The sequence below is a fragment of the Oncorhynchus gorbuscha genome, linkage group LG01 (genome assembly GCF_021184085.1).
Source record: "Oncorhynchus gorbuscha isolate QuinsamMale2020 ecotype Even-year linkage group LG01, OgorEven_v1.0, whole genome shotgun sequence".
Lineage (NCBI taxonomy): Eukaryota > Metazoa > Chordata > Actinopteri > Salmoniformes > Salmonidae > Oncorhynchus > Oncorhynchus gorbuscha.
In genome coordinates, this window is record NC_060173.1 from 10094374 (window position 1) to 10114517 (window position 20144).

General features: G+C 42.4%; 2 protein-coding genes and 1 non-coding gene across 5 annotated transcripts; 2 read left to right on the forward strand and 1 right to left on the reverse strand.

The window, feature by feature from the left end:
* Positions 1–5094: 5094 nt before the first annotated feature.
* LOC123996651 (small nuclear ribonucleoprotein F-like) lies at positions 5095–9658 on the forward strand. Its single transcript, XM_046300255.1, has 4 exons — positions 5095–5230; positions 7400–7525; positions 7786–7850; positions 9391–9658. The coding sequence occupies exons 1-4, from the start codon at positions 5228–5230 to the stop codon at positions 9458–9460; spliced, it is 264 nt and encodes an 87-aa protein (XP_046156211.1). The 5' UTR covers positions 5095–5227; the 3' UTR covers positions 9461–9658.
* A 1873-nt stretch (positions 9659–11531) lies between these two features.
* LOC124032395 (cilia- and flagella-associated protein 100-like) lies at positions 11532–19142 on the reverse strand. Of its 3 annotated transcripts, XR_006838269.1 has the most exons (10): positions 18818–19142; positions 18656–18724; positions 18500–18565; positions 18041–18132; positions 17715–17877; positions 17196–17263; positions 16806–16969; positions 15582–16308; positions 15074–15167; positions 14720–14754 (listed from the first exon to the last, which is right to left on the reverse strand). XR_006838269.1 is itself a non-coding variant. In XM_046344772.1 (8 exons), exons 1-8 carry the CDS (start codon positions 15694–15696, stop codon positions 11677–11679), a joined length of 987 nt encoding a protein of 328 aa, XP_046200728.1. In that variant the 5' UTR covers positions 15697–16059; the 3' UTR covers positions 11532–11676. The 3 variants fall into 3 exon arrangements, 1 of the variants encoding a protein (XP_046200728.1); XR_006838267.1 differs by lacking the exons at positions 14720–14754; positions 15074–15167 and adding an exon at positions 15297–15378; XM_046344772.1 differs by lacking the exons at positions 16806–16969; positions 17196–17263; positions 17715–17877; ... (2 more) ...; positions 18656–18724; positions 18818–19142 and adding exons at positions 11532–11787; positions 12251–12344; positions 12778–12980; positions 14016–14151; positions 15297–15378 and having other exon boundaries at positions 14603–14754; positions 15582–16059.
* trnay-gua lies at positions 16089–16178 on the forward strand. Its single transcript is given in 2 exon segments — positions 16089–16125; positions 16143–16178. It is a non-coding gene; the product is annotated as a tRNA-Tyr (tRNA).
* Positions 19143–20144: the final 1002 nt, after the last annotated feature.

Below are 20144 nucleotides of genomic sequence, written 5' to 3' on the forward strand. Positions count from 1 at the left end.
GCTGGAAGCTTCAGACTGGAGGGCGTTGTTGGAGGGTCCGGACTGGAGGACAACTCTCGAGGGAGGAGACGTAGAGACAGCTTAGTGCGTGGGGCTGCCACAGGGCCCACCAGGCTGGGAAGACCTACGGGAGGCCTGGTGCGTGGGGCTGCCACAGGGCCCCCCAGGCTGGGGAGACCTACAGGAGGCCTGGAGCATGGAGGAGGCACCGGATGAACCGGGCTGTGGGGGAGCACTGGAGCCCTGGTGCGCAGCCTTGGCACCACTCCTCCAGGCTGAATGCCCACTTTAGCCCGGCCCCCCCAGAGTGCAGGCACAGGTCGAACCGGGCAGTGGGGGAGCACTGGAGATCTGGTGCTTACCACTCACACCTCTCCACTTGGCTCAATGCCCACTTTAGTCCGGCACAGGCGGAGCGCAGGCATAGGACGAACTGAACCGTCCCAGTGCCCCGGAGACACAGCACGCAGAGCCTGCGCAGGATACCCTGGGCCGAAACGGCGCACCGGAGACCAAGTGCACTCCAGGCTATGAGCGCGCACTGGAGACACCGTGCGCTTTACCGCATAACAAGCGTGAACCCAGGGACTCTGATGGCACAGCTGGCGCTGCAGTACAGAGCCCTTAACCACTGCGCCACCCGGGAGGGCAAGCCCCTATACTCAACTGGCGGTCCACAGTCCAGAACAGGGTCGATACAGACAGCGGGTGCCAACTACAAAAAATACAAATGCTCTTTGACTACTGGTATGATATAAACACACATAAGACATGGAAAAATGTGTACAATTGCAGAAAAATTACTTTAAAAGAGCAACAAAAATTCTCTGCCCCATGACAAATGTGTAGAATTATGGGAAGTTAGCTTAAAAACTGCAACATTTTCACCTCAAGTTCAAGAGGGGTGTGAAAAGTTTGGTGTCACAGGGGTTCTGAGGTGGGTAGCCTAGTGGTTAGAGTGTTGGACCAGTAACCGGAAAGTTGCAAGTTCAAAACCCCGAGCTGACAAGATACAAATCTGTCATTCTGTCCCTGAACAAGGCAGTTAATCCACTGTTCCGAGGCCATCATTGAAAATAAGAATTTGTTCGTAACTGACTTGCCTAGTTTAAAAAAAGACAATATCTATCTGGACCTTTGCCACCTAGGAAATTAGTGTGATTGGACCGTAACGTCTGCTTCCAACTCACACTCTGAAACATGTAGATCCCCAAACGCAGCTCACTCTCCAGTTCCCAATCTGATCACCCGTTCACACACCTGCATGTCATAATCACACACTATTTAGTTCAATCCTTTGCACCCCATCATTGTGAGGTATTGTTTGTTTTGTGACACACTTCTATTTTGGAGCTCTGTTTTTCCCCGTATGATAGTGAGGCAGGCAAAAACTAACAACGCCTTTTTCCTACTCCCTGCCTGTACTTTAAGCCTATCGGGTTTCCTCTTATCAACCTATTGCCTGGTCTCCCGGACAACGTCACTAGCCTTTTCCCTGCCTGTACTGTTGCCTGCCCCTGGACCCAACTACCTGCCTCCTCCTGTGTATGACCTTCTGCCTGCCCCTGAACCCAGCTACCTGCCTCCTCCTGTGTATGACCTTCTGCCTGCCCCTGGACCCAGCTACCTGCCTCCTCCTGTGTATGACCTTCTGCCTGCCCCTGGACCCAGCTACCTGCCTCCTCCTGTGTATGACCTTCTGCCTGCCCCTGGACCCAGCTACCTGCCTCCTCCTGTGTATGACCTTCTGCCTGCCCCTGGACCCAGCTACCTGCCTCCTCCTGTGTATGACCTTCTGCCTGCCCCTGAACCCAGCTACCTGCCTCCTCCTGTGTATGACCTTCTGCCTGCCCCTGGACCCAGCTACCTGCCTCCTCCTGTGTATGACCTTCTGCCTGCCCCTGGACCCAGCTACCTGCCTCCTCCTGTGTATGACCTTCTGCCTGCCCCTGGACCCAACTACCTGCCTCCTCCTGTGTATGACCTTCTGCCTGCCCCTGGACCCAGCTACCTGCCTCCTCCTGTGTATGACCTTCTGCCTGCCCCTGGACCCAGCTACCTGCCTCCTCCTGTGTATGACCTTCTGCCTGCCCCTGGACCCAGCTACCTGCCTCCTCCTGTGTATGACCTTCTGCCTGCCTCTGGACCCAGCTACCTGCCTCCTCCTGTGTATGACCTTCTGCCTGCCCCTGGATCCAGCTACCTGCCTCCTCCTGTGTATGACCTTCTGCCTGCCCCTGGACCCAGCTACCTGCCTCCTCCTGTGTATGACCTTCTGCCTGCCCCTGGACCCAACTACCTGCCTCCTCCTGTGTATGACCTTCTGCCTGCCCCTGGACCCAGCTACCTGCCTCCTCCTGTGTATGACCTTCTGCCTGCCCCTGGACCCAGCCTCCTCTTCTTTTACAAATAAACACCTGATGTGCCCATCGCTTGAAAGCAGCTCTCTGTCTCCCATTGTGATCACGGACCTTCTCAAATAGTACTGGAGTAGCACTGTTATAAGCCAATGAATATGAGTGAGTGAGTGAGTGAGTGAGTGAGTGAGTGAGTGTGAGTGAGTGAGTGAGTGAGTGAGTGAGTGAGTGAGTGAGTGAGTGAGTGAGTGAGTGAGTGAGAGAGAGAGAGAGAGAGAGAGAGATACCTGCTGCAACCCTCATCCTCCACATACAACACCCGTTCTGCCAGTCACATTCTATTAAAGGTCCCCAAAGCACACACATCACTAGGTCGCTGCAACAAACACTCAAACTGGACAGTTTTATCTCCATCTCTTCATTCAAAAGACTCAATCATGGACACTCTTACTGACAGTTGTGGCTGCATTGTGTGATGTATTGTTGTCTCTACCTTCTTGCCTTTGTGCTGTTGCCTGTGCCCAATAATGTTTGTACCGTGTTTTGTGCTGCTGCCATGTTGTGTTGCTACCATGTTGTTGTCATGTGGTGTTGTTGTCATGTTGTTGTCATGTGGTGTTGTTGTCATGTTGTTGTCATGTGGTGTTGCTACCATTCTGTGTTGTCATGTGGTGTTGCTACCATTCTGTGTTGTCATGTGGTGTTGCTACCATGTTGTTGTCATGTGGTGTTGCTACCATGTTGTTGTCATGTGGTGTTGCTACCATTCTGTGTTGTCATGTGGTGTTGCTACCATGTTGTTGTCATGTGGTGTTGCTACCATTCTGTGTTGTCATGTGGTGTTGCTGCCATGTTGTTGTCATGTGGTGTTGCTGCCATGTTGTTGTCATGTGGTGTTTCTACCACGTTGTTGTCATGTGGTGTTGCTACCATTCTGTGTTGTCATGTGGTGTTGCTACCATGTTGTTGTCATGTGGTGTTGCTGCCATGTTGTTGTCATGTGGTGTTGCTACCATTCTGTGTTGTCATGTGGTGTTGCTACCATGTTGTTGTCATGTGGTGTTGCTACCATGTTGTTGTCATGTGGTGTTTCTACCACGTTGTTGTCATGTGGTGTTGCTACCATTCTGTGTTGTCATGTGGTGTTGCTACCATTCTGTGTTGTCATGTGGTGTTGCTACCATGTTGTTGTCATGTGGTGTTGCTACCATGTTGTTGTCATGTGGTGTTGCTACCATTCTGTGTTGTCATGTGGTGTTGCTACCATGTTGTTGTCATGTGGTGTTGCTACCATGTTGTTGTCATGTGGTGTTGCTACCATGTTGTTGTCATGTGGTGTTGCTACCATTCTGTATTGTCATGTGGTGTTGCTGCCATGTTGTTGTCATGTGGTGTTGCTGCCATGTTGTTGTCATGTGGTGTTTCTACCACGTTGTTGTCATGTGGTGTTGCTACCATTCTGTGTTGTCATGTGGTGTTGCTACCATGTTGTTGTCATGTGGTGTTGCTACCATTCTGTGTTGTCATGTGGTGTTGCTACCATGTTGTTGTCATGTGGTGTTGCTACCATGTTGTTGTCATGTGGTGTTGCTACCATGTTGTTGTCATGTGGTGTTGCTACCATTCTGTGTTGTCATGTGGTGTTGCTGCCATGTTGTTGTCATGTGGTGTTGCTACCATGTTGTTGTCATGTGGTGTTGCTACCATGTTGTTGTCATGTGGTGTTGCTACCATTCTGTGTTGTCATGTGGTGTTGCTACCATTCTGTGTTGTCATGTTGTGTTGTCATGTGTTGCTGCCATGTTATGCTGTTGTCCTTCTCATGATGTGTGTTTTGTCCTATATTTTTAATCCCAGCCCCGTCAGGAGGCCTTTTGACTTTTGGTAGGCTGTCATTGTAAATAAGACTTTGTTCTTAACTGATTTGCCTAGTTAAATAAAAGGTTAAATAAATACAATAGAGCCTTCCACAATGCAGGCCATGGCTCCGGAGGACGTTGGTGAAGAGCAACTGCAGAAACTTGCCTTCGACTGCAGTCAAAACCTCATTAACTTTGATCTCTTGATTTTTTATCAAGTTCATGCAAGGTAGACATGTAGGCGTAAGTCGGACAACTTCTATCCCCATAATGCAACACACTTTGAAAGATGGAGATTGACAAAAGTGATCTGTCAAACATGGCCAGAGACATAGAGAGAATTTGATCTATCTTGTGTCAAGAAAATGGCATAACATTCACAATGAACTACAGTACAGCAATAGCACAAGCAACAATCTGCTGTGAATTTCAATTTACATTTAAATAAACATTCCAAAATAACCAACATTCTTTAGGCTACTATGTGGCTGCCAATATCGATTATCATAATGTAATTTACATCTTTAAAAGGAGATACAAGTTTCCATAAAAGTTTATCTTAAATTATGCAAATCACTCACAATGTTTGGAGAGTGTTGGCTACTTCAATCCGTTTGAGAACATTACCTCCTAGTGGTCACAACTGAATCTGTAACTGTTGTTGTCTAGCCCGGCGAGCAAGAGACTATATTATATCAAGTATCTGATTGTAACACTGTGACTGAAACTGTTTCATTAAAATTGCAACAATGTAACAAGTTCGCCGATAAATATTTTGGCTACATCGAATCTTTCCCGCATATTTGGGCTCCGCACGGAGAAGAGACTTGACTGGAGTAGAAAATGCCCGTCTGTTCTTCTCTCCGGTTTTGTGGCCAATCAGGATGAACAATGACAAAAACTGAACCAATCACAGTGCTTTTTTGTACGGATCAGAGTTCAGAGTTCACCACTACTTCCTGTATCCAATAACGGCGTGCAAATCGTCGTTGAAGCTCATACAGAATCAAAATGGTAAATTTTCTATATTATGAGGTGTTTGATGAGGATTGGTAATATATGTAGTGAACGTCCAGCTATCATAGCTAACTACTCAAATATCATAAAATTCTCAAATATCATTAAATCGCCTTTGTTGTGATTATCCAACTAGCTAGCTACGGTAACTAATTAGGGTGGTAAGATATACTTGGTTGTGCTTTGCACTGTATGTGAAATGCTAGTTTGATTATCTAGATAGCTAGTTGTGAGATGCAGTTGTAATGTGTTTCGGTCCTGGGTGCTGGTTGTCTGAAAGCCATGGGATATTTAAGCAATAAGGCCCGAGGGGCTGTGGCATATGGCTGATATGCCACGGCCTTATTTCTATTATAAACTGTCTAGCAACGTAATTAGAACTGTAAAAATACATGTTTTGTCATACCTGTTATAAACATTATAAATTGGGTGGTTTGAGCCCTGATTGCTGATTGGTATATGATCATATACCACGGTTAAGGGCTGTTCTCAGCACGACGCAACGAGGAGTGGCTGGACACAGCCCCTAGTCGTGGTATATTGGCCATATATCACAAACCCCAGAGGTGCCTTATTGCTATTATAAACTGGTTATCAACGTAATTAGAGAAGTAAAAATAAACGTTTTGTCAAACCCGTGGTATACAGTCTGATATACAATGGCTGTCAGCCAATCAGCATTCAGGGCTTGAAACACCCAGTTTATAACAGACCATATACCATGGGTATGACAAAAATGTGTATTTAATGCTCTAATTACATTGGTAACCAGTTGCGTGGTACATAAGAACAGCCCTTAGCCATGGTATATTGGCCATATACCACATCCACTCGTGCCTTATTGCTTAAATTTAATCAGTTAATTATCGTTAATATTATCAAATCAAATTTATTTATATAGCCCTTCGTACATCAGCTGATATCTCAAAGTGCTGTACAGAAACCCAGCCTAAAACCCCAAACAGCAAGCAATGCAGGTGTAGAAGCACGGTGGCTAGGAAAAACTCCCTAGAAAGGCCAAAACCTAGGAAGAAACCTAGAGAGGAACCAGGCTATGTGGAGTGGCCAGTCCGGGGGGGTGTGATATATGGCTAAAATACCAAATCAATGAAAGCTTTGTCACATGCGCCGACTACAACAGGTGAAGAAATGGTTACTTACAAGCCCTTAATAATTAACCAAAAAAAAGGAGTTACCACGAAAGAGTTAAGAAAATATATATATATTTTTTTTGTGAAAAAGGCTATATACAGGGGGTACCAGTACATAGTCAACGTGCGATGTACAGGTTAGTCGAGATAATTTGCAGCCATAACTGTCAGTAAGAATGTCCATGATACATACATAATAAACAGCAAGTAGCAGCAGTGTAAAAACAAATGGGGGGGGTGGTAAATGTAAATAGTTCGGGTGGCCATTTGATTAATTGTTCAGCAGTCTTATGGCTTGGAGGTGGAAACTGTTAAGGGACCTATTGGTCCTAGGCTTGGCACTCCGGTACCGCTTGCCATACCAGGTGGTGATGCAACCGATCAGGATGCTCTCGATAGTGCAGCTGTAGAACTTTTTGAGGACCTGGGGACCCGTGCCAAATATTTTCAGCCTCCTGTTGTCGTACACTATTCACGACTGTCTTGGTGTGTTTGCACCAATGAACTATCATGGTCATGTGGACACCAAGGAACTCGAAACTCTCGAGGGAGAGGTTGTTGTCCTGGTACCACACTGCCAGGTATCTGACCACCTCCCTATATGCTGTCTCATCATTGTCGGTGATCTGGCCTACCACTGTTGTGTCGTCAGCAAACTTAATGATGGTGTTGGAGTCGTGTTTGGCCACGCAGTCGTGGGTGAACAATGAATACAGGAGGGGACTAAGTACACACCCCTGAGGGGCACCAGTGTTGAGGATCAGCGTGGCAGACGTGTTTTTGCCTACCCTTACCACCTGGGGCGGCCGATCAGGAAGTCCAGGATCCAGTTGCAGAGGGAGGTGTTCAGTCCCAGGGTCCTTTGCTTAGTGATGAGCCTTGTGGGCACTATGGTGTTGAACGCTGAGCTGTAGTCGATGAACAGCATTCTCATATAGGTGTTCCTTTTGTCCAATAATAGCTGCTAAATATATGTATGTGACCAATAACATTTTATTTGATAATGTCATTTCAGAGTTTACCACTGAATCCCAAGCCGTTCCTGAACGGTCTGACTGGCAAGCCCGTGATGGTGAAGCTGAAGTGGGGCATGGAATACAAAGGATACCTGGTGTCCGTGGACAGCTACATGAATATGCAGGTGTGTGTGGACCAGAAAGATGCAAACAGTCACATGTGAAAACATCACTGAAATGCATAATTCCCTACAGCTGGAGTCCCTCGTGTGCACACATTTGCATCTAGAGAGAGCTTGCCCATCCGAATCTCTAGCTAAGCTATATGGCTCTGGTTGCATCTCTGTGGGCCATTCATTTAGTTTGATTAAAAACAGGTGTACATTTTGTACAGCATTCATATCAATTTATAACATCTAACAATATATTGTCTCTGATTTTATAGTTGGCCAACACTGAAGAGTATGTGGATGGAGCATTGGCTGGTCACCTAGGAGAAGTACTCGTCAGGTAAGTTCAGTGGAATTCTCTTTTGTTTACTTGTACTTCGCAGAGTTCATGATTAAAAAGATTAGCCTGGTCTCAGATCTGTTTGTGCTGTCTTGCCAACTCCTATGGTCATGGATTGGAGTAACGATTATCATATAAGTTGCAAGACCGCGCAAACAGATCTGGGACCAGTTTGCACACAAAGGGCTTTGAAAGTATTCACACTCCTTGACTTTTTTTCCACATTTTGTTGTTACAGCCTGAATTAAAACATGTATTACATTGAGATGATGTCACTGGTTTGCACACGATACCCCATAATGTCAAAGTGAAATGATGTTTTAATGGGGAAAAAAAGACAAGCTGAAATGTCCTTCCTAACTCAGTTGCTGGTGAGGAAGGAAACTGCTCAGGGATTTCACCATGAGGCCAATGGTGACTAAAACTGTTACCAAGTAATAGGAGAAAACTATTGAAGTTGCTCCACAATAATAACCTAAATGACAGTGAAAAGAAGGAAGCCTGTACATAATAACTATTCCAAAACCTGTATCCTGTTTGCAATAAGGAACTAAAGTAAAACAGCTAAAAATGTGGCAAAGAAATGTACTTCATGTCCTGAATACAAAGCCTTATGTTAGGGGCTAACACAACACATTACTGAGTACCACTCTTCAGGGTAGTGGGTTCAATCCCCGGGACCACCCATACGTAGAATGTATGCACACATGACTGTAAGTCGCTTTGGATAAAAGCGTCTGCTAAATGGCATATATTATTATTATTATATTATTATATTGTCAAGCATGGTGGTAGCTGCATTTTGTTATAGGTATGCTCGTCATTGACAAGGACTAGGGAGGTTTTTTCTAGGATAAAATATACGGAAAAGAGCTAAGCACAGGAAAAATCCTAGAGGAAACCTGGTTCAGTCCACTTTCCAACAGACACTGGGAGACCAATTCACCTTTCAGCAGGACAATAACCTAAAACACAAGGTCAAAATATACACTGGAGTTGCTTTCCAAGACATTGAATGTTCCTGGGTGGCCCAGTTACAGTTTTGACTTGTAAAAATGACTTGGAAAATGGCTGTCAAGCAATGATCAACAACCAACTTGACAGAGCTTGAAGAATTTAAATAAATTATATGCAAATATTGTACAATCCAGGTGTGCAAAGCTCTTAGACTTACCCAGAAAGACTCACAGCTGTAATTGCTGCCAAAGGTGATTCCAACATGCATTGACTCCTCGGTGTGAATACTTATGTAAATTAGAGATTTAATTTTCAATAAATTAGCACCAAAAAAAATCTCTAAACATCTTTTCACTTTGTCATCATGGGGTAGTGTGTGTAGATGGGTGAGGAAAAAAATATATATTTTGAATTCCGGCTCTAACACAAAATGTGGAATAAGTGAAAGGGGTATGAATACTTTCTGATACAGTGCTATCTCCATTTTAATTGCAGAATTAGCACAATGTTTAATCATTTCCTGTCTGCCATACCAGCCCACAGTGAGCTAACAGTACACTATTTTTTTTCTCCCTCCACACAGATGCAACAATGTCTTGTTCATTAGAGGGGTAGAAGAGGAGGAGGAGGATGGTGAAATGAAAGACGTTTGATAGATGCATGCTACTGCAAGCTTCTTTTTGATGTCTGGTTACTAATCTTTGTTGATTTGTTGCCATTTTTTATGAAAATGTCTCGTTTTGAAAACATCTGAGAAGCAGTTGTCTTTTTTTATATGATGATGAAGCAAGCTGTTGTGCCCCTTTTGAGCACAAGGATAATAAAATTGTGCATATTGCACTTTTCAGTAATATCTTGTATGGCTTTATTTTGTGCAATTTACCTACTTTATCTGTAAATGATCATATTTAGGAAACAATAACAGAATATACTAAAGTAAAAATTGAATGTTTTATTTATAATCCAATTATACAGTACATTAAATCTAACTTGCATAGCATTAGATAATATTGTATAGTCCAAATCAGTGAGTGAATCTAAATGCTCCTTGGTGACCTGAGGCTAACAAATAGACATAATGTACAGTACCAGTCAAAAGTTTGGACACCTACTCCTTCCAGGGTTTTTATTTGTAATATTTTTGACATAGTTGATGTCTTCACTATTAATCTACAATGAAATAACAGATATGGAATCATGTAGTAACCAAAAAAGTGTTAAACAAATCGAAATATTTTAAATTCTTCAAATTAGCCACCCTTTGCCTTGACTGCTTTGTGCACTCTTGGCATTCTCAACCAGTTTCATGAGGTAGTCACCTGGAAGGCATTTCAATTAACAGGTGTGCCTTGCGAAATGTCTTTCCTTAATGCATTTGAGCCAATCAGTTGTGCTGTGACAAATTAGGGTTGGTAAACAGAAGATAGCCCTATTTGGTAAAAGACCAAGTCCTTATTATGGAAAGAACAGCTCAGAGAAACGACAGTCCGTTACTTTAAGACATGAAGGTCAGTCAATACGGAACATTTCAAGAACTTTGAACGTTTCTTCAAGTGTAGTTGCAAAAACCATTAAGCGCTATGAAAACTGACTGCCACAGGAAAGGAAGGCCCAGAGTTACCAATGCTGCAGAGGATAAGCTCATTAGAGTTACCAGCCTCAGAAATTGCAGCCCAAATAAATGCTTCAGAGTTCCAGAACTGACACATCAAAATCAACTGTTCAGAGGAGACTGTGTGAATCAGGCCTTCATGGTCAAAATTGTGCAAAGAAACCACTACTAAAAGGACACCAATAAGAGGAGACTTGCTTGGGCCAAGAAACACATGCAATGGACATTAGACCGGCATGAGGAGGTAGGCAATAAATAGGAAATAGTAGCTAAGAATTACAATTTAGCAGAATAACACTGGAGTGATAAATGAGCAGATGTTGATGTGCAAAAAAACAAAAGTTAATGAAAACAGTATGGGGATGAGGTAGTTAGATTGGGTGGGCTATTTACAGCTGCATTGATCGGTTAGCTGCTCAGATAACGGATGTTTAAAGTTAGTGAGTGAAATATAAGTCCAGTTTCAGTGATCTTTGCAATTCGTTCCAGTCACTGGCAGCAGGTGTTGGGGATGATCAGTGAGATATACCTGCTGGAACGTGTGCTACGGGTGGGTGTTATCGTGACCAGTGGGCTGAGAAAAGGCGGAGCCTTTGTGAGAAGCAGAGTAGGTGAACGGATGATCTCCACATGTGTGGTTCCCACCGTGAAACATGGAGGTGTGATGTTGCTTTGCTGGTGACACTGTCAGTGATTTATTTAGAATTCAAGGCACACTTAACCAGCATGGCTACCACAGCGATACACCATCCCATCTGGTTTGTGAAATCATTTGTTTTTCAACAGGACAATGATCCAACACACCTCCAGGCTGTGTAAGGGCTATTTGACCAAGAAGGAGAGTGTTGCATCAGATGACTTGGCCTCCACAATCACCTGACCTCAACCCAATTGAGATGGTTTCAGATGAGTTGGACCACAGAGGGAAGGAAAAACAGCCAATAAATGCTCAGCATTCCAGGTGAAGCTGGTTGAGAGAATGCCAAGAGTGTGCAAAGCTGTCATCAAGGCAAAGGGTGGCTACTTTGAAGAATCTAAAATATAGATTTGTTTAACACCTTTTGGTTACTACATGATTCCATATGTTATTTCATTGTTTTGATGTCTTCAGAAAAGTTTTTATTTTTTATTTTTTTAATAAGAAAAATCCTTGAATGAGTAGGCATGTCCAAACTGTTGATTGGTACTGTATACAAAAGCTCATTTAAAATCAGTCACTGTCTTATATTGTCTGTGAATACTGATGGTTTAAAATAATCAGGCAAAGAAGTACAAGGCGTCTTCTTGCTCTCTAGTGGTTAACGCATGTGTCTTGTCCTTCTTCTTGATCTCCGATGGCTCCGATCGCGGTATCAGCCTTCTGCCCGTCTACAAGCCAGAGAAAACAGGATAAATGGAGACTGTCTGTTACAGTTCTGTAATATTAGGTGTCATTGCAAAGGCATTTGGTCCCGGAGAAGCATGTTTCATCAATACACAGTGTATCAAACTGTCTGTTACAGTTCTGTAATATTAGGTGTCATTGTCACTGTGTTGTCTGTTCACACTGCTATGCTTTATCTTGGCCAGGTCGCAGTTGCAAATGAGAACATGTTCTCAACTAGCCTACCAGGTTAAATAAAGGTGAAATTTTAAAAAATAATAAAAAAATAATTTCAAAGGCATTTGGTCCCGGAGAAGCATGTTTCATCAATACACAGTGTAGCAAAGGTAGATATTGTATTCTAGGTTGATTCTCTATGCCAACCAGTCTATAAACAGTCTATATTTACTCAAACTGTATTATAGCAATCGATATGTGTCCTGTTTGTGCACAGTTTGGTACACTGACCCTCTTCTTGCTGTCAGAGGTGGCTCTCTCCAGAGCCATTCGGAGTCTCTCCTCTTGGTGGTGTTTCTTTATCAACAGCTTCTCCTCACGCATCCTGAAAGGAGATTAGAGGGAGGGAGCATTATTGTCAAGACGGCACAACAGCCTTTAATAGCCTTCTTCCTGAGATTGCTGAGGAAGTTTGGGATAATAAATACCCTGGTCAACTTCTACCGCTGGCCGCACAATTGAGAGCATTCATCCCGAATGTGCATTAGTGTGGTATGTTGTTGGCAACAATTAAATCACATTTATTTTATAAAGACCTTTTTACACCAGAAGTTTTCACAAAAGGTTGCGTTTACTCAGGCAGACCAATTCTGATGTTTTACCCAATTATTGGCAAAATAACTGATATGATTGGTCAAAAGAACAATTAGCGTGGAGAAAAATACCAGAATTGAGCTGCCTGTGTAAACACAGCTAAAGAGCTTTTACGGATACTGGTCGGTGTATGACCGCAAAGAGCTGTGAGGAAGGACACATACTTGAGCCTCTTCTCCTTCTCCCGCTGGGTGCGGACGGTGTCAATGTTGTCCGGGGGCAGCGTCTCCAGTCGGTCCATAACGTCCTGCATTCTGCTCTCGATGTTGGCCAGCATGTGAAGAGTGCTGATATTAGAGTCCACCTCTCCCACACACACCCTGTACACTTCCTTCACCTTCTTGTGCAGCACATTGAGCATCACGTCCTGTGATAAGGAAGGAGGTGAAATTGACTACGAAATGGTTTCATCTCGATTTTGGGTGCGTTCGTAAATTCACTCTACACCGATTTCAGAGCACTCGTCTGAGTGTGCCAGAGCACAGAATAACAGATTCATTTATGAACGCTCAACACCCATTGAATATGGCAGTTGTCAGTAAAAAAAAAATATTAAATTGTTGGCAGCAGCAGTTAATCACCAACGCTCTGGATAACATGAACACAGCCCAACCAGCTCTGCTAGGGAGAGTAAAATGGTCAGAGTGAGGTGTTCTCTCATGTGTCTGGAAGTAGCTAGAAAGCTAGCCAACATTAGCCAGTTAGCTTGGGTGCTTGACTGCCGTCGTGAGGTCAGAACGCTCGGATCAGCCCAACTCCTCGACCAGAGCGTCCAGTGTGCACTCAACACTACGAGAACAAAACGCTCTGAATGTACGAACGGACAATCTGACAACACTCGTGAGTTTAAGAACGCCCAGAGCGCATTCTGAGCACACACTGGCACTCCAGATTGAATTTACAAACACACAATCTATTTCCTTTTTGAATTCGTGCATCCTCTTTCCTAGTTTCCCTCTCAAAATGCAGTGGGAGGAAAAGGTCTGGGGAGATTGAGATACCTTTGGATCTTCATCTCTGATGTATTTTAGGAAGTAGACCAATGAATCAGTCATTCAATCAATCAGCCAATCGAGCGATGTCGATCATCAAACGCGCTCATCCAATTGGGCCAGTCATATCATTATAAAATGAATAGAGTGGACATTCCCATTCTGAGGGATATTCTGAAATGGGATTTGTTGAACTAGTTATTCTATTTCTATGGGCCGAAATATATAGAATCAAACTGACTAGAATGGACATTGACGTTTTGAGGTATGGTTTGAGGGGCTTTGTCTGACCTAGTAATTCTATTTCTATGGTCAAATCTAATCTCCCCTTTATGTAGCAGATGCTCTACACCAATATACTTACCAAGTTAGAGACTGTTCGCAGCAATGACGTGGACAATAGTACTAACCTGTTTGTCAGCTCTGTACTCTCCGTAGGAGAAGATCCTGGACTTGAGCTCCAGCTCAGAGGTCTTCTCCTCCTCCCTCTGGATGGTGTTCTTCAGGATGTCTACCTGCTGCAGCAGGATCCGGGCCTCACTGTTCCTGTACATTACACATGTAAATAAACCCACACCACATGCTGTTAGCACACACATCTGCTAGGGATGACACCTGGCTCGTGTTTATTAGGCCTGAAATTAATTGAATAAAGAGGTGAAGTTGCCCAAGGAGAACCTGGACTTGTCGATATTTTCGTTTCTTTCTTTACCTTTATTTAACTAGGCAAGTCAGTTAAGAACAAATTCTTATTTTCAATGACGTCCTAGGAACAGTGGGTTAACTGCCTGTTCAGGGGCAGAACAACAGATTTGTACCTTGTCAGCTCAGGGATATGAACTTGCAACCTTTTCGGTTACTATTCCAACACTCTAACCACTAGGCTACCCTGCCATCTAGTGGTTAGACTCTTGAGGAACATAGCACTGTAGTATTCCTGGAGAGGATTTGATTCAAACAGGGAGTATAACAGCATAGATGATGTGCCCTTCCTTACATTCTTTCCTGCGTCAACTGGATGGTTTTGCGGATCTCATCCATGACCTCCTCTGTCTCCTGGAAGTTCTGGATGTAGGACAGGTTCTGCTCCTCCAGATCAGTCAGTAAATTCAGCATGTCCCTGGGGTTGGAGTAACACAACTCTGGCTCCTTGGAGGAGAGGAGGATCCACAGCAGAGAACAAAATGGAAGAGCTAATGATAACACATATGTCTGGTCCCAGTCGGATCGGTTTGTGCTGTCTTGGGGGTCAACCCAAATAAACCCAGTTTCCTTCTCTTAAATTGTGAATAGGGTTTACCCACTTATGTTGTTTTTGCATTGGGGGGGGGGGTTTGCTAAATTTACCTCTGGTTTACCCCCATTTTTTTAAACCACTTTCCTGGTTGGTAACATACATTATGTCAACAAAACACATCAATACTCAAGAAGGTTCATTAATAAAAACACAGGAAGGTTTAATTCATACCTCGTCACTGTCTGAGGTCTCTGCGGTCTCTGGCACCTCAGGGATGGTGAACCCCTGTCTCTCCTGGTGGTGAAGTATGCTGCTGACTTTGCCACTGACAGGGTACAATCAAATGCACACAGTAGAACTGAACTATTTTAAATGTTACTTGTCAATTACGTTATATCATAAAATCAAATCAATCCACACACAAACAAATATATATGTTCCCCATCCTCTTTACCTTTTGCTTTGATGTCTTATCTGAGAATTTTTTGTGACTCTTGAATTGCGTCTGGCATACGCTGGACCTTTTTTATTTTCGTCTTGGAATCAGTAAAATAATACAAAATGTCAAGACTTCTGTCAATAGATTTAGGGTGCGATGCACCCATGTTGATAAACTAATCCTAGATTCATTTAAACCATTTTGCTGCAACCCACTTTTAGCCTACTATTGCATGTTTCATATTGCACACATTTTTATCAATCTCAAATAAATCCAAGGAAAGTATTTAAACTCCCATACCTTTGACCGATGAAGGAAGACAGAAAATGTTTGAATTCTCTTTCTGCTTGGTTGCTCTCCTGTCCTCCCTCTTGCGTTTCTGTTCCTCACGCCACTCCATGGGTCCGACGGCCATGAGAAACGTTTTGTAGGTCTGGTACTCCTTCAGTATTTCTTGATACTTTGAGATGTCGCTAAAGGGGATATGCTTGCCTTATGTGGGAGGACATTTACTACCACTGAATTAAAAAAAACACATGTCGACTCCACCCCACTCCCCAAATGGAAAGAAATGAGTTCAGCGCGACGGCGGCGTGTTCTCTAAACGTAGCCTAGCTAACGCGCATGCTCGCTCATCCATTCTGAAAAAATGTAAAGTGGTTAGGTAGTTTTCACTACTAACATTAGCTACAGTAGTCAAATATGTTAAGACCGTGCAGCGTTACTGGGGGGGAGAATACTTCACAACTGTCGAGTTCCTCTGATAGCAAGTTTAAATGCCCTATTTTTTTCATGTTATTCAGCGTCCCTTCGATAGCTCAGTTGGTAGAGCGGAGGACTGTAGTTGGAATCAAAGCGGAAATCCTTAGGTCGCTGGTTCAAATCCGGCTCGAAGGAGACACATTTTGATATTTTCCTTTCTAGTACAGCGTACATGATACAGTACCTTTTCATCGCCATCATTTGTACTGTCACTTTTTTAATTTCTGCTGTTTTCTCCATTTTCAGCATAGTCTCTTTCTCTGCCCTGGAAAGAAATAACAGAATATACATGTGATGTTTTTATTTAAATGTAAAAAATAAATAATGCATTGTTCACATACACGTGTTTAGCAGACGTTATTCCTGATGTAGCACAATGCTTGTGTTTCTAGCCCTTGACAGTGCAGTAATATCTAACAATTTCACACCATATACTCAATACACACAAATCTAAGTAAAGGAATGTAATTAAGAATATATAAATATATGGACAAGTAATGTCAGAGCGGGATAGACTAAGATACAGTAGAATAGTATATAATACAGTATATTCATATGAGATGGGTAATGATGAACTTATTGTAACATTGTGCATTTACCATGATCTACCTGTGGTGGACCTATCGTGAATAAATTAACTAACTACTGTAACCATTACTGTAACCTACTGGTTATTTTGTCAATCAGGTAGCTAGAGATATTTGAAAAGCTAATACAAAACCATGTGTAGGCTACTATTTATTGGTAATAGGCTTTACTAACAACTTGACAGCTTCCACTGAGCTCTGGTCGTTTTCCTTGATGAACTTTTCAAAGGCGACTGAGTCCTGTTGCAGATGTTTCTCAGCGTGTCTGATCAACTTAAGCTCTATCACCGTGTCCTTCTCCAGCTTCTTGATGGTGTCTTGCTTCACTGACAGAGAGTACTATAGAGACATGGATAGAGAGAGAGATAGAGAGAGAGAGACTGGAATTCCTTAAAACCTACTGTAGAGATTATGTCTCTTCTACATCAGAAATGATGGCTTTAAAAAAAAAATCATATTGAATTGAAATGAAATTGGCTTTGCATCACTACGGCACTGCAGGTTTGATTGAATTCATTAGACCTAGCCACAGCTTCTGTTACATTTTAGACCATAATTGTTTTACCTGCTGCATAAACTTTTCCCGCTGTTTAGATAAGTAGTCCCTAATGTTCTCCCTCTCTTGACTGCAGCCTGCAAAATGACAAGAGATAACCTGGTCGACACTCTGTTAAAACATCGATGTATGTGCCTTTATTTTGACTGCTGTCTAAATCGGTAGGGTAGCCTAGTGGTTAGAGCGTTGGGCTAGTCACCGAAAGGTTGCAAGTTTGAATCCCCGAGCTGACAAGGTACAAATCTGTCGTTCTGCCCCTGAACAGGCAGTTAACCCACTGTTCCTAGGCCATCATTGAAAATAAGAATTTGTTCTTAACTGACTTGCCTAGTAAAATCAAATCCAATAATTTAAATAATGATAGATACTTCTATAAGAAAATATACAGTAGAATATACTTTTATTATAGGTCTACCTATTATACAATCATCTTAATTGTAGGACCCAGACAGCAATACAAATACATTCATATTTAGATCATTAAAATGTACATTTTGATGCTAGACGGTTGTCTGTCATATACAGTACTTTTAGTGACCACGGTGGCCCATGTCGTTTTTTCCCGTCTGCATTTCTCTGGTTCTGGGATTGTGTCCTCCACAGCACTCCTCATGGGGGCAGAGCGGCACCTGAGTCGGGACAGGTAGGTACTCTTCATCTGGGTCGGCAGGCTGCTGAAGAACTTCTTCTCCTGATAGAGAGCGAGAGCGTGAATTACAAAATGGTATTCCTGTAATCACTTGATAGGCTCACAGGCCTCGATCTGAAGATTCTATTCTATTTTTATTATTTTCTATTATGGTCTAGAGATGGATGCATAAAAGTCCCAGAGGGTATTACAGTAGCCTACGTACTTGTTGTTTGATTACAGATTCAATCTCTCTCTTTTTGAAGATGTTACGATCCATTGGAAGCACAAATGGGTTGTTAGATTTTCTGTCGTCATCTGCATATCAGAGATAAGAAAAACATGTCTCCGTGGCTGGTGTGTATTCATTAAACCCGTGGTTCTCCAACCTCTCCTCGGGGATACCCAACCATTCCATGTATTGGATCTATTCCAGAGCTAGCACACCTGATTCAATTAGTCAACTAATCATCATGCCCTTTGACTAGAGCAATCAGGTGAGCCAGTTCAGGGCCACAACAAAATGGTGAAGAGTTTTGAGAAACACTGCATTCAACAGTTTAACAAATATCCTATCAAAGTGCTTTTAACAAGATACAAATAAATAAAAAATAATAACATTATCATGAAAGTAAGAACAATGACATTTGCCATTGTTCAATTATTTGCATATGTTAAGCGTTACCTGTATTATTTCTTGATTTCAGCCAGACTGTATCCAATGTTGGCTTTGCAGTCTCCTCAAGACTTTCTGTAAGAAATTAGATGGTTTCTTTGTTTGTTATTCATAATAAACGTTTTAGTCACCCATAAATCGTATATTTGTCCTCAAATGAAATACCTGCCATCCCACCCCTTCTCCTTAAGAGGTATTCAGCATCAGGAGTGTGTTTAGGAGAACTTATCTTCACTGAAAGAACATAAATGGTATCATAACATGTCAAAAAATAAAAAATAATGCTTATATATAGAAAAACTAGCATCTGTGTAAATGTAGGCATACCTTTCTTAATATCAGGCATGCTCAAAGGGGAGCGAAGCGGGGAGGGAATGTCCATTTCCAGTTTGTGTTCGGGATAGGTACTTTAACATACAATCATTAATATCTGAGGGAATGCAATAACAAATCATTTGAGTTTTCAGTCAAAAATAGTGACTACTTCTATAGTCTAAATAATATATAGCCTACATCTTAGTAGTTTTGCAATTGTTGCTATTCAGATCACAGTGTTTAAGAAACAAAATGTTCAGTGCAGGTTATTATTGTTGTTTACAGAATAGGTCTAAATGTCTGAATCCCTGGTTGTTATCTCTGTCCACTTGCCTGAAATGTTTTCTCGGTAGCTTTCTGGGGTGAAATGTCTAATGTCTGATTTGTTCCAATCTCTGGGCACATGGGGCTAAAATGAGTGGTGTGCGTTTCAAATGTAAACAACTCACGCAATATTGCGCACTGTAGCTATGTCGTTCATTACAAAAGAATGCCAGGGGAAAATGGATTCCATTACTGAAGCACGAGTTCTTTCATGGCTTCTTTCAACATTTTCGATGTAAAGTATTTAAATCCATTAGTTTATTTATAGATACATAGGCTTATATAATGTTTGATTATTTACAAATAAACATTTATTTACATAGGCCTATATAATGTTTGATTATTTACAGATGCATTTTTTTATTTTTATGTCTACAGAATTGTTGAACTTCAACTGAATCTTCTATCTCCGCCGTCAATCGACGTTTAAATGTCACGTACACAGGATACAGCAGGTGTAAACAGAGCAGTGAAATGCTCACTTGCACGCTTTTCCTCAACAAGTCCTTTGTAGCTCAGTTGGGCTCATGGCAAAATGGACCACCCATAAGTAAAATGTATTTAAATCGTCTAATGGCATAGCCTTATAATAGATTATACCAGAAAGAGTGTCTCTTCATTTTCTGGTACAGTACCAGCATACAGGAATTTATCGTTGTGTTCCTTTGCATTTCTCAAAAAATACATGACATAAGTCTCTGTTTGACAGTTGGCCCCTAGTTTTTCTTTTGAAGTAGGCCTATATGTTCTTAGTCTGAACGTTTCACTCCTGGTCACTTCCTTGTCATTGGCAGAGAGACGGACCTTTTTAGCAATCTCAACGTCCTCGCGCTGGATTTACTGCGGAGTTGCTCATTGGTTGTTGTAAATAACGTGAATATTTTCCATGCCATGTGGAGCCTCGAAAATATAATTGCAATTTATAACAAAGTCAAAAACATTTAGCTGTTAGCAAGGCACGTTGTTGTATTTTGAAACTAAAAACGTTTTGTGGTTGGAATTGCAGTATGTATTT

Excerpts from the sequence above, each read along its gene's own strand:
- LOC123996651 (XM_046300255.1), top strand. Across the intron at positions 7,526-7,785 it reads ACAGCTACATGAATATGCAG|TTGGCCAACACTGAAGAGTA; the intron begins GTGTGTGTGGAC and ends CTGATTTTATAG. Across the intron at positions 7,851-9,390 it reads CTAGGAGAAGTACTCGTCAG|ATGCAACAATGTCTTGTTCA; the intron begins GTAAGTTCAGTG and ends CCCTCCACACAG.
- LOC124032395 (XM_046344772.1), bottom strand. The coding sequence starts at position 15,696 with ATGGCCGTCGGACCCATGGAGTGGCGTGAGGAACAGAAACGCAAGAGG. Across the intron at positions 12,981-14,015 it reads AGTACAGAGCTGACAAACAG|GACGTGATGCTCAATGTGCT; the intron begins GTTAGTACTATT and ends TCCTTATCACAG. Across the intron at positions 11,788-12,250 it reads CCTCTGACAGCAAGAAGAGG|ACGGGCAGAAGGCTGATACC; the intron begins GTCAGTGTACCA and ends TCTGGCTTGTAG.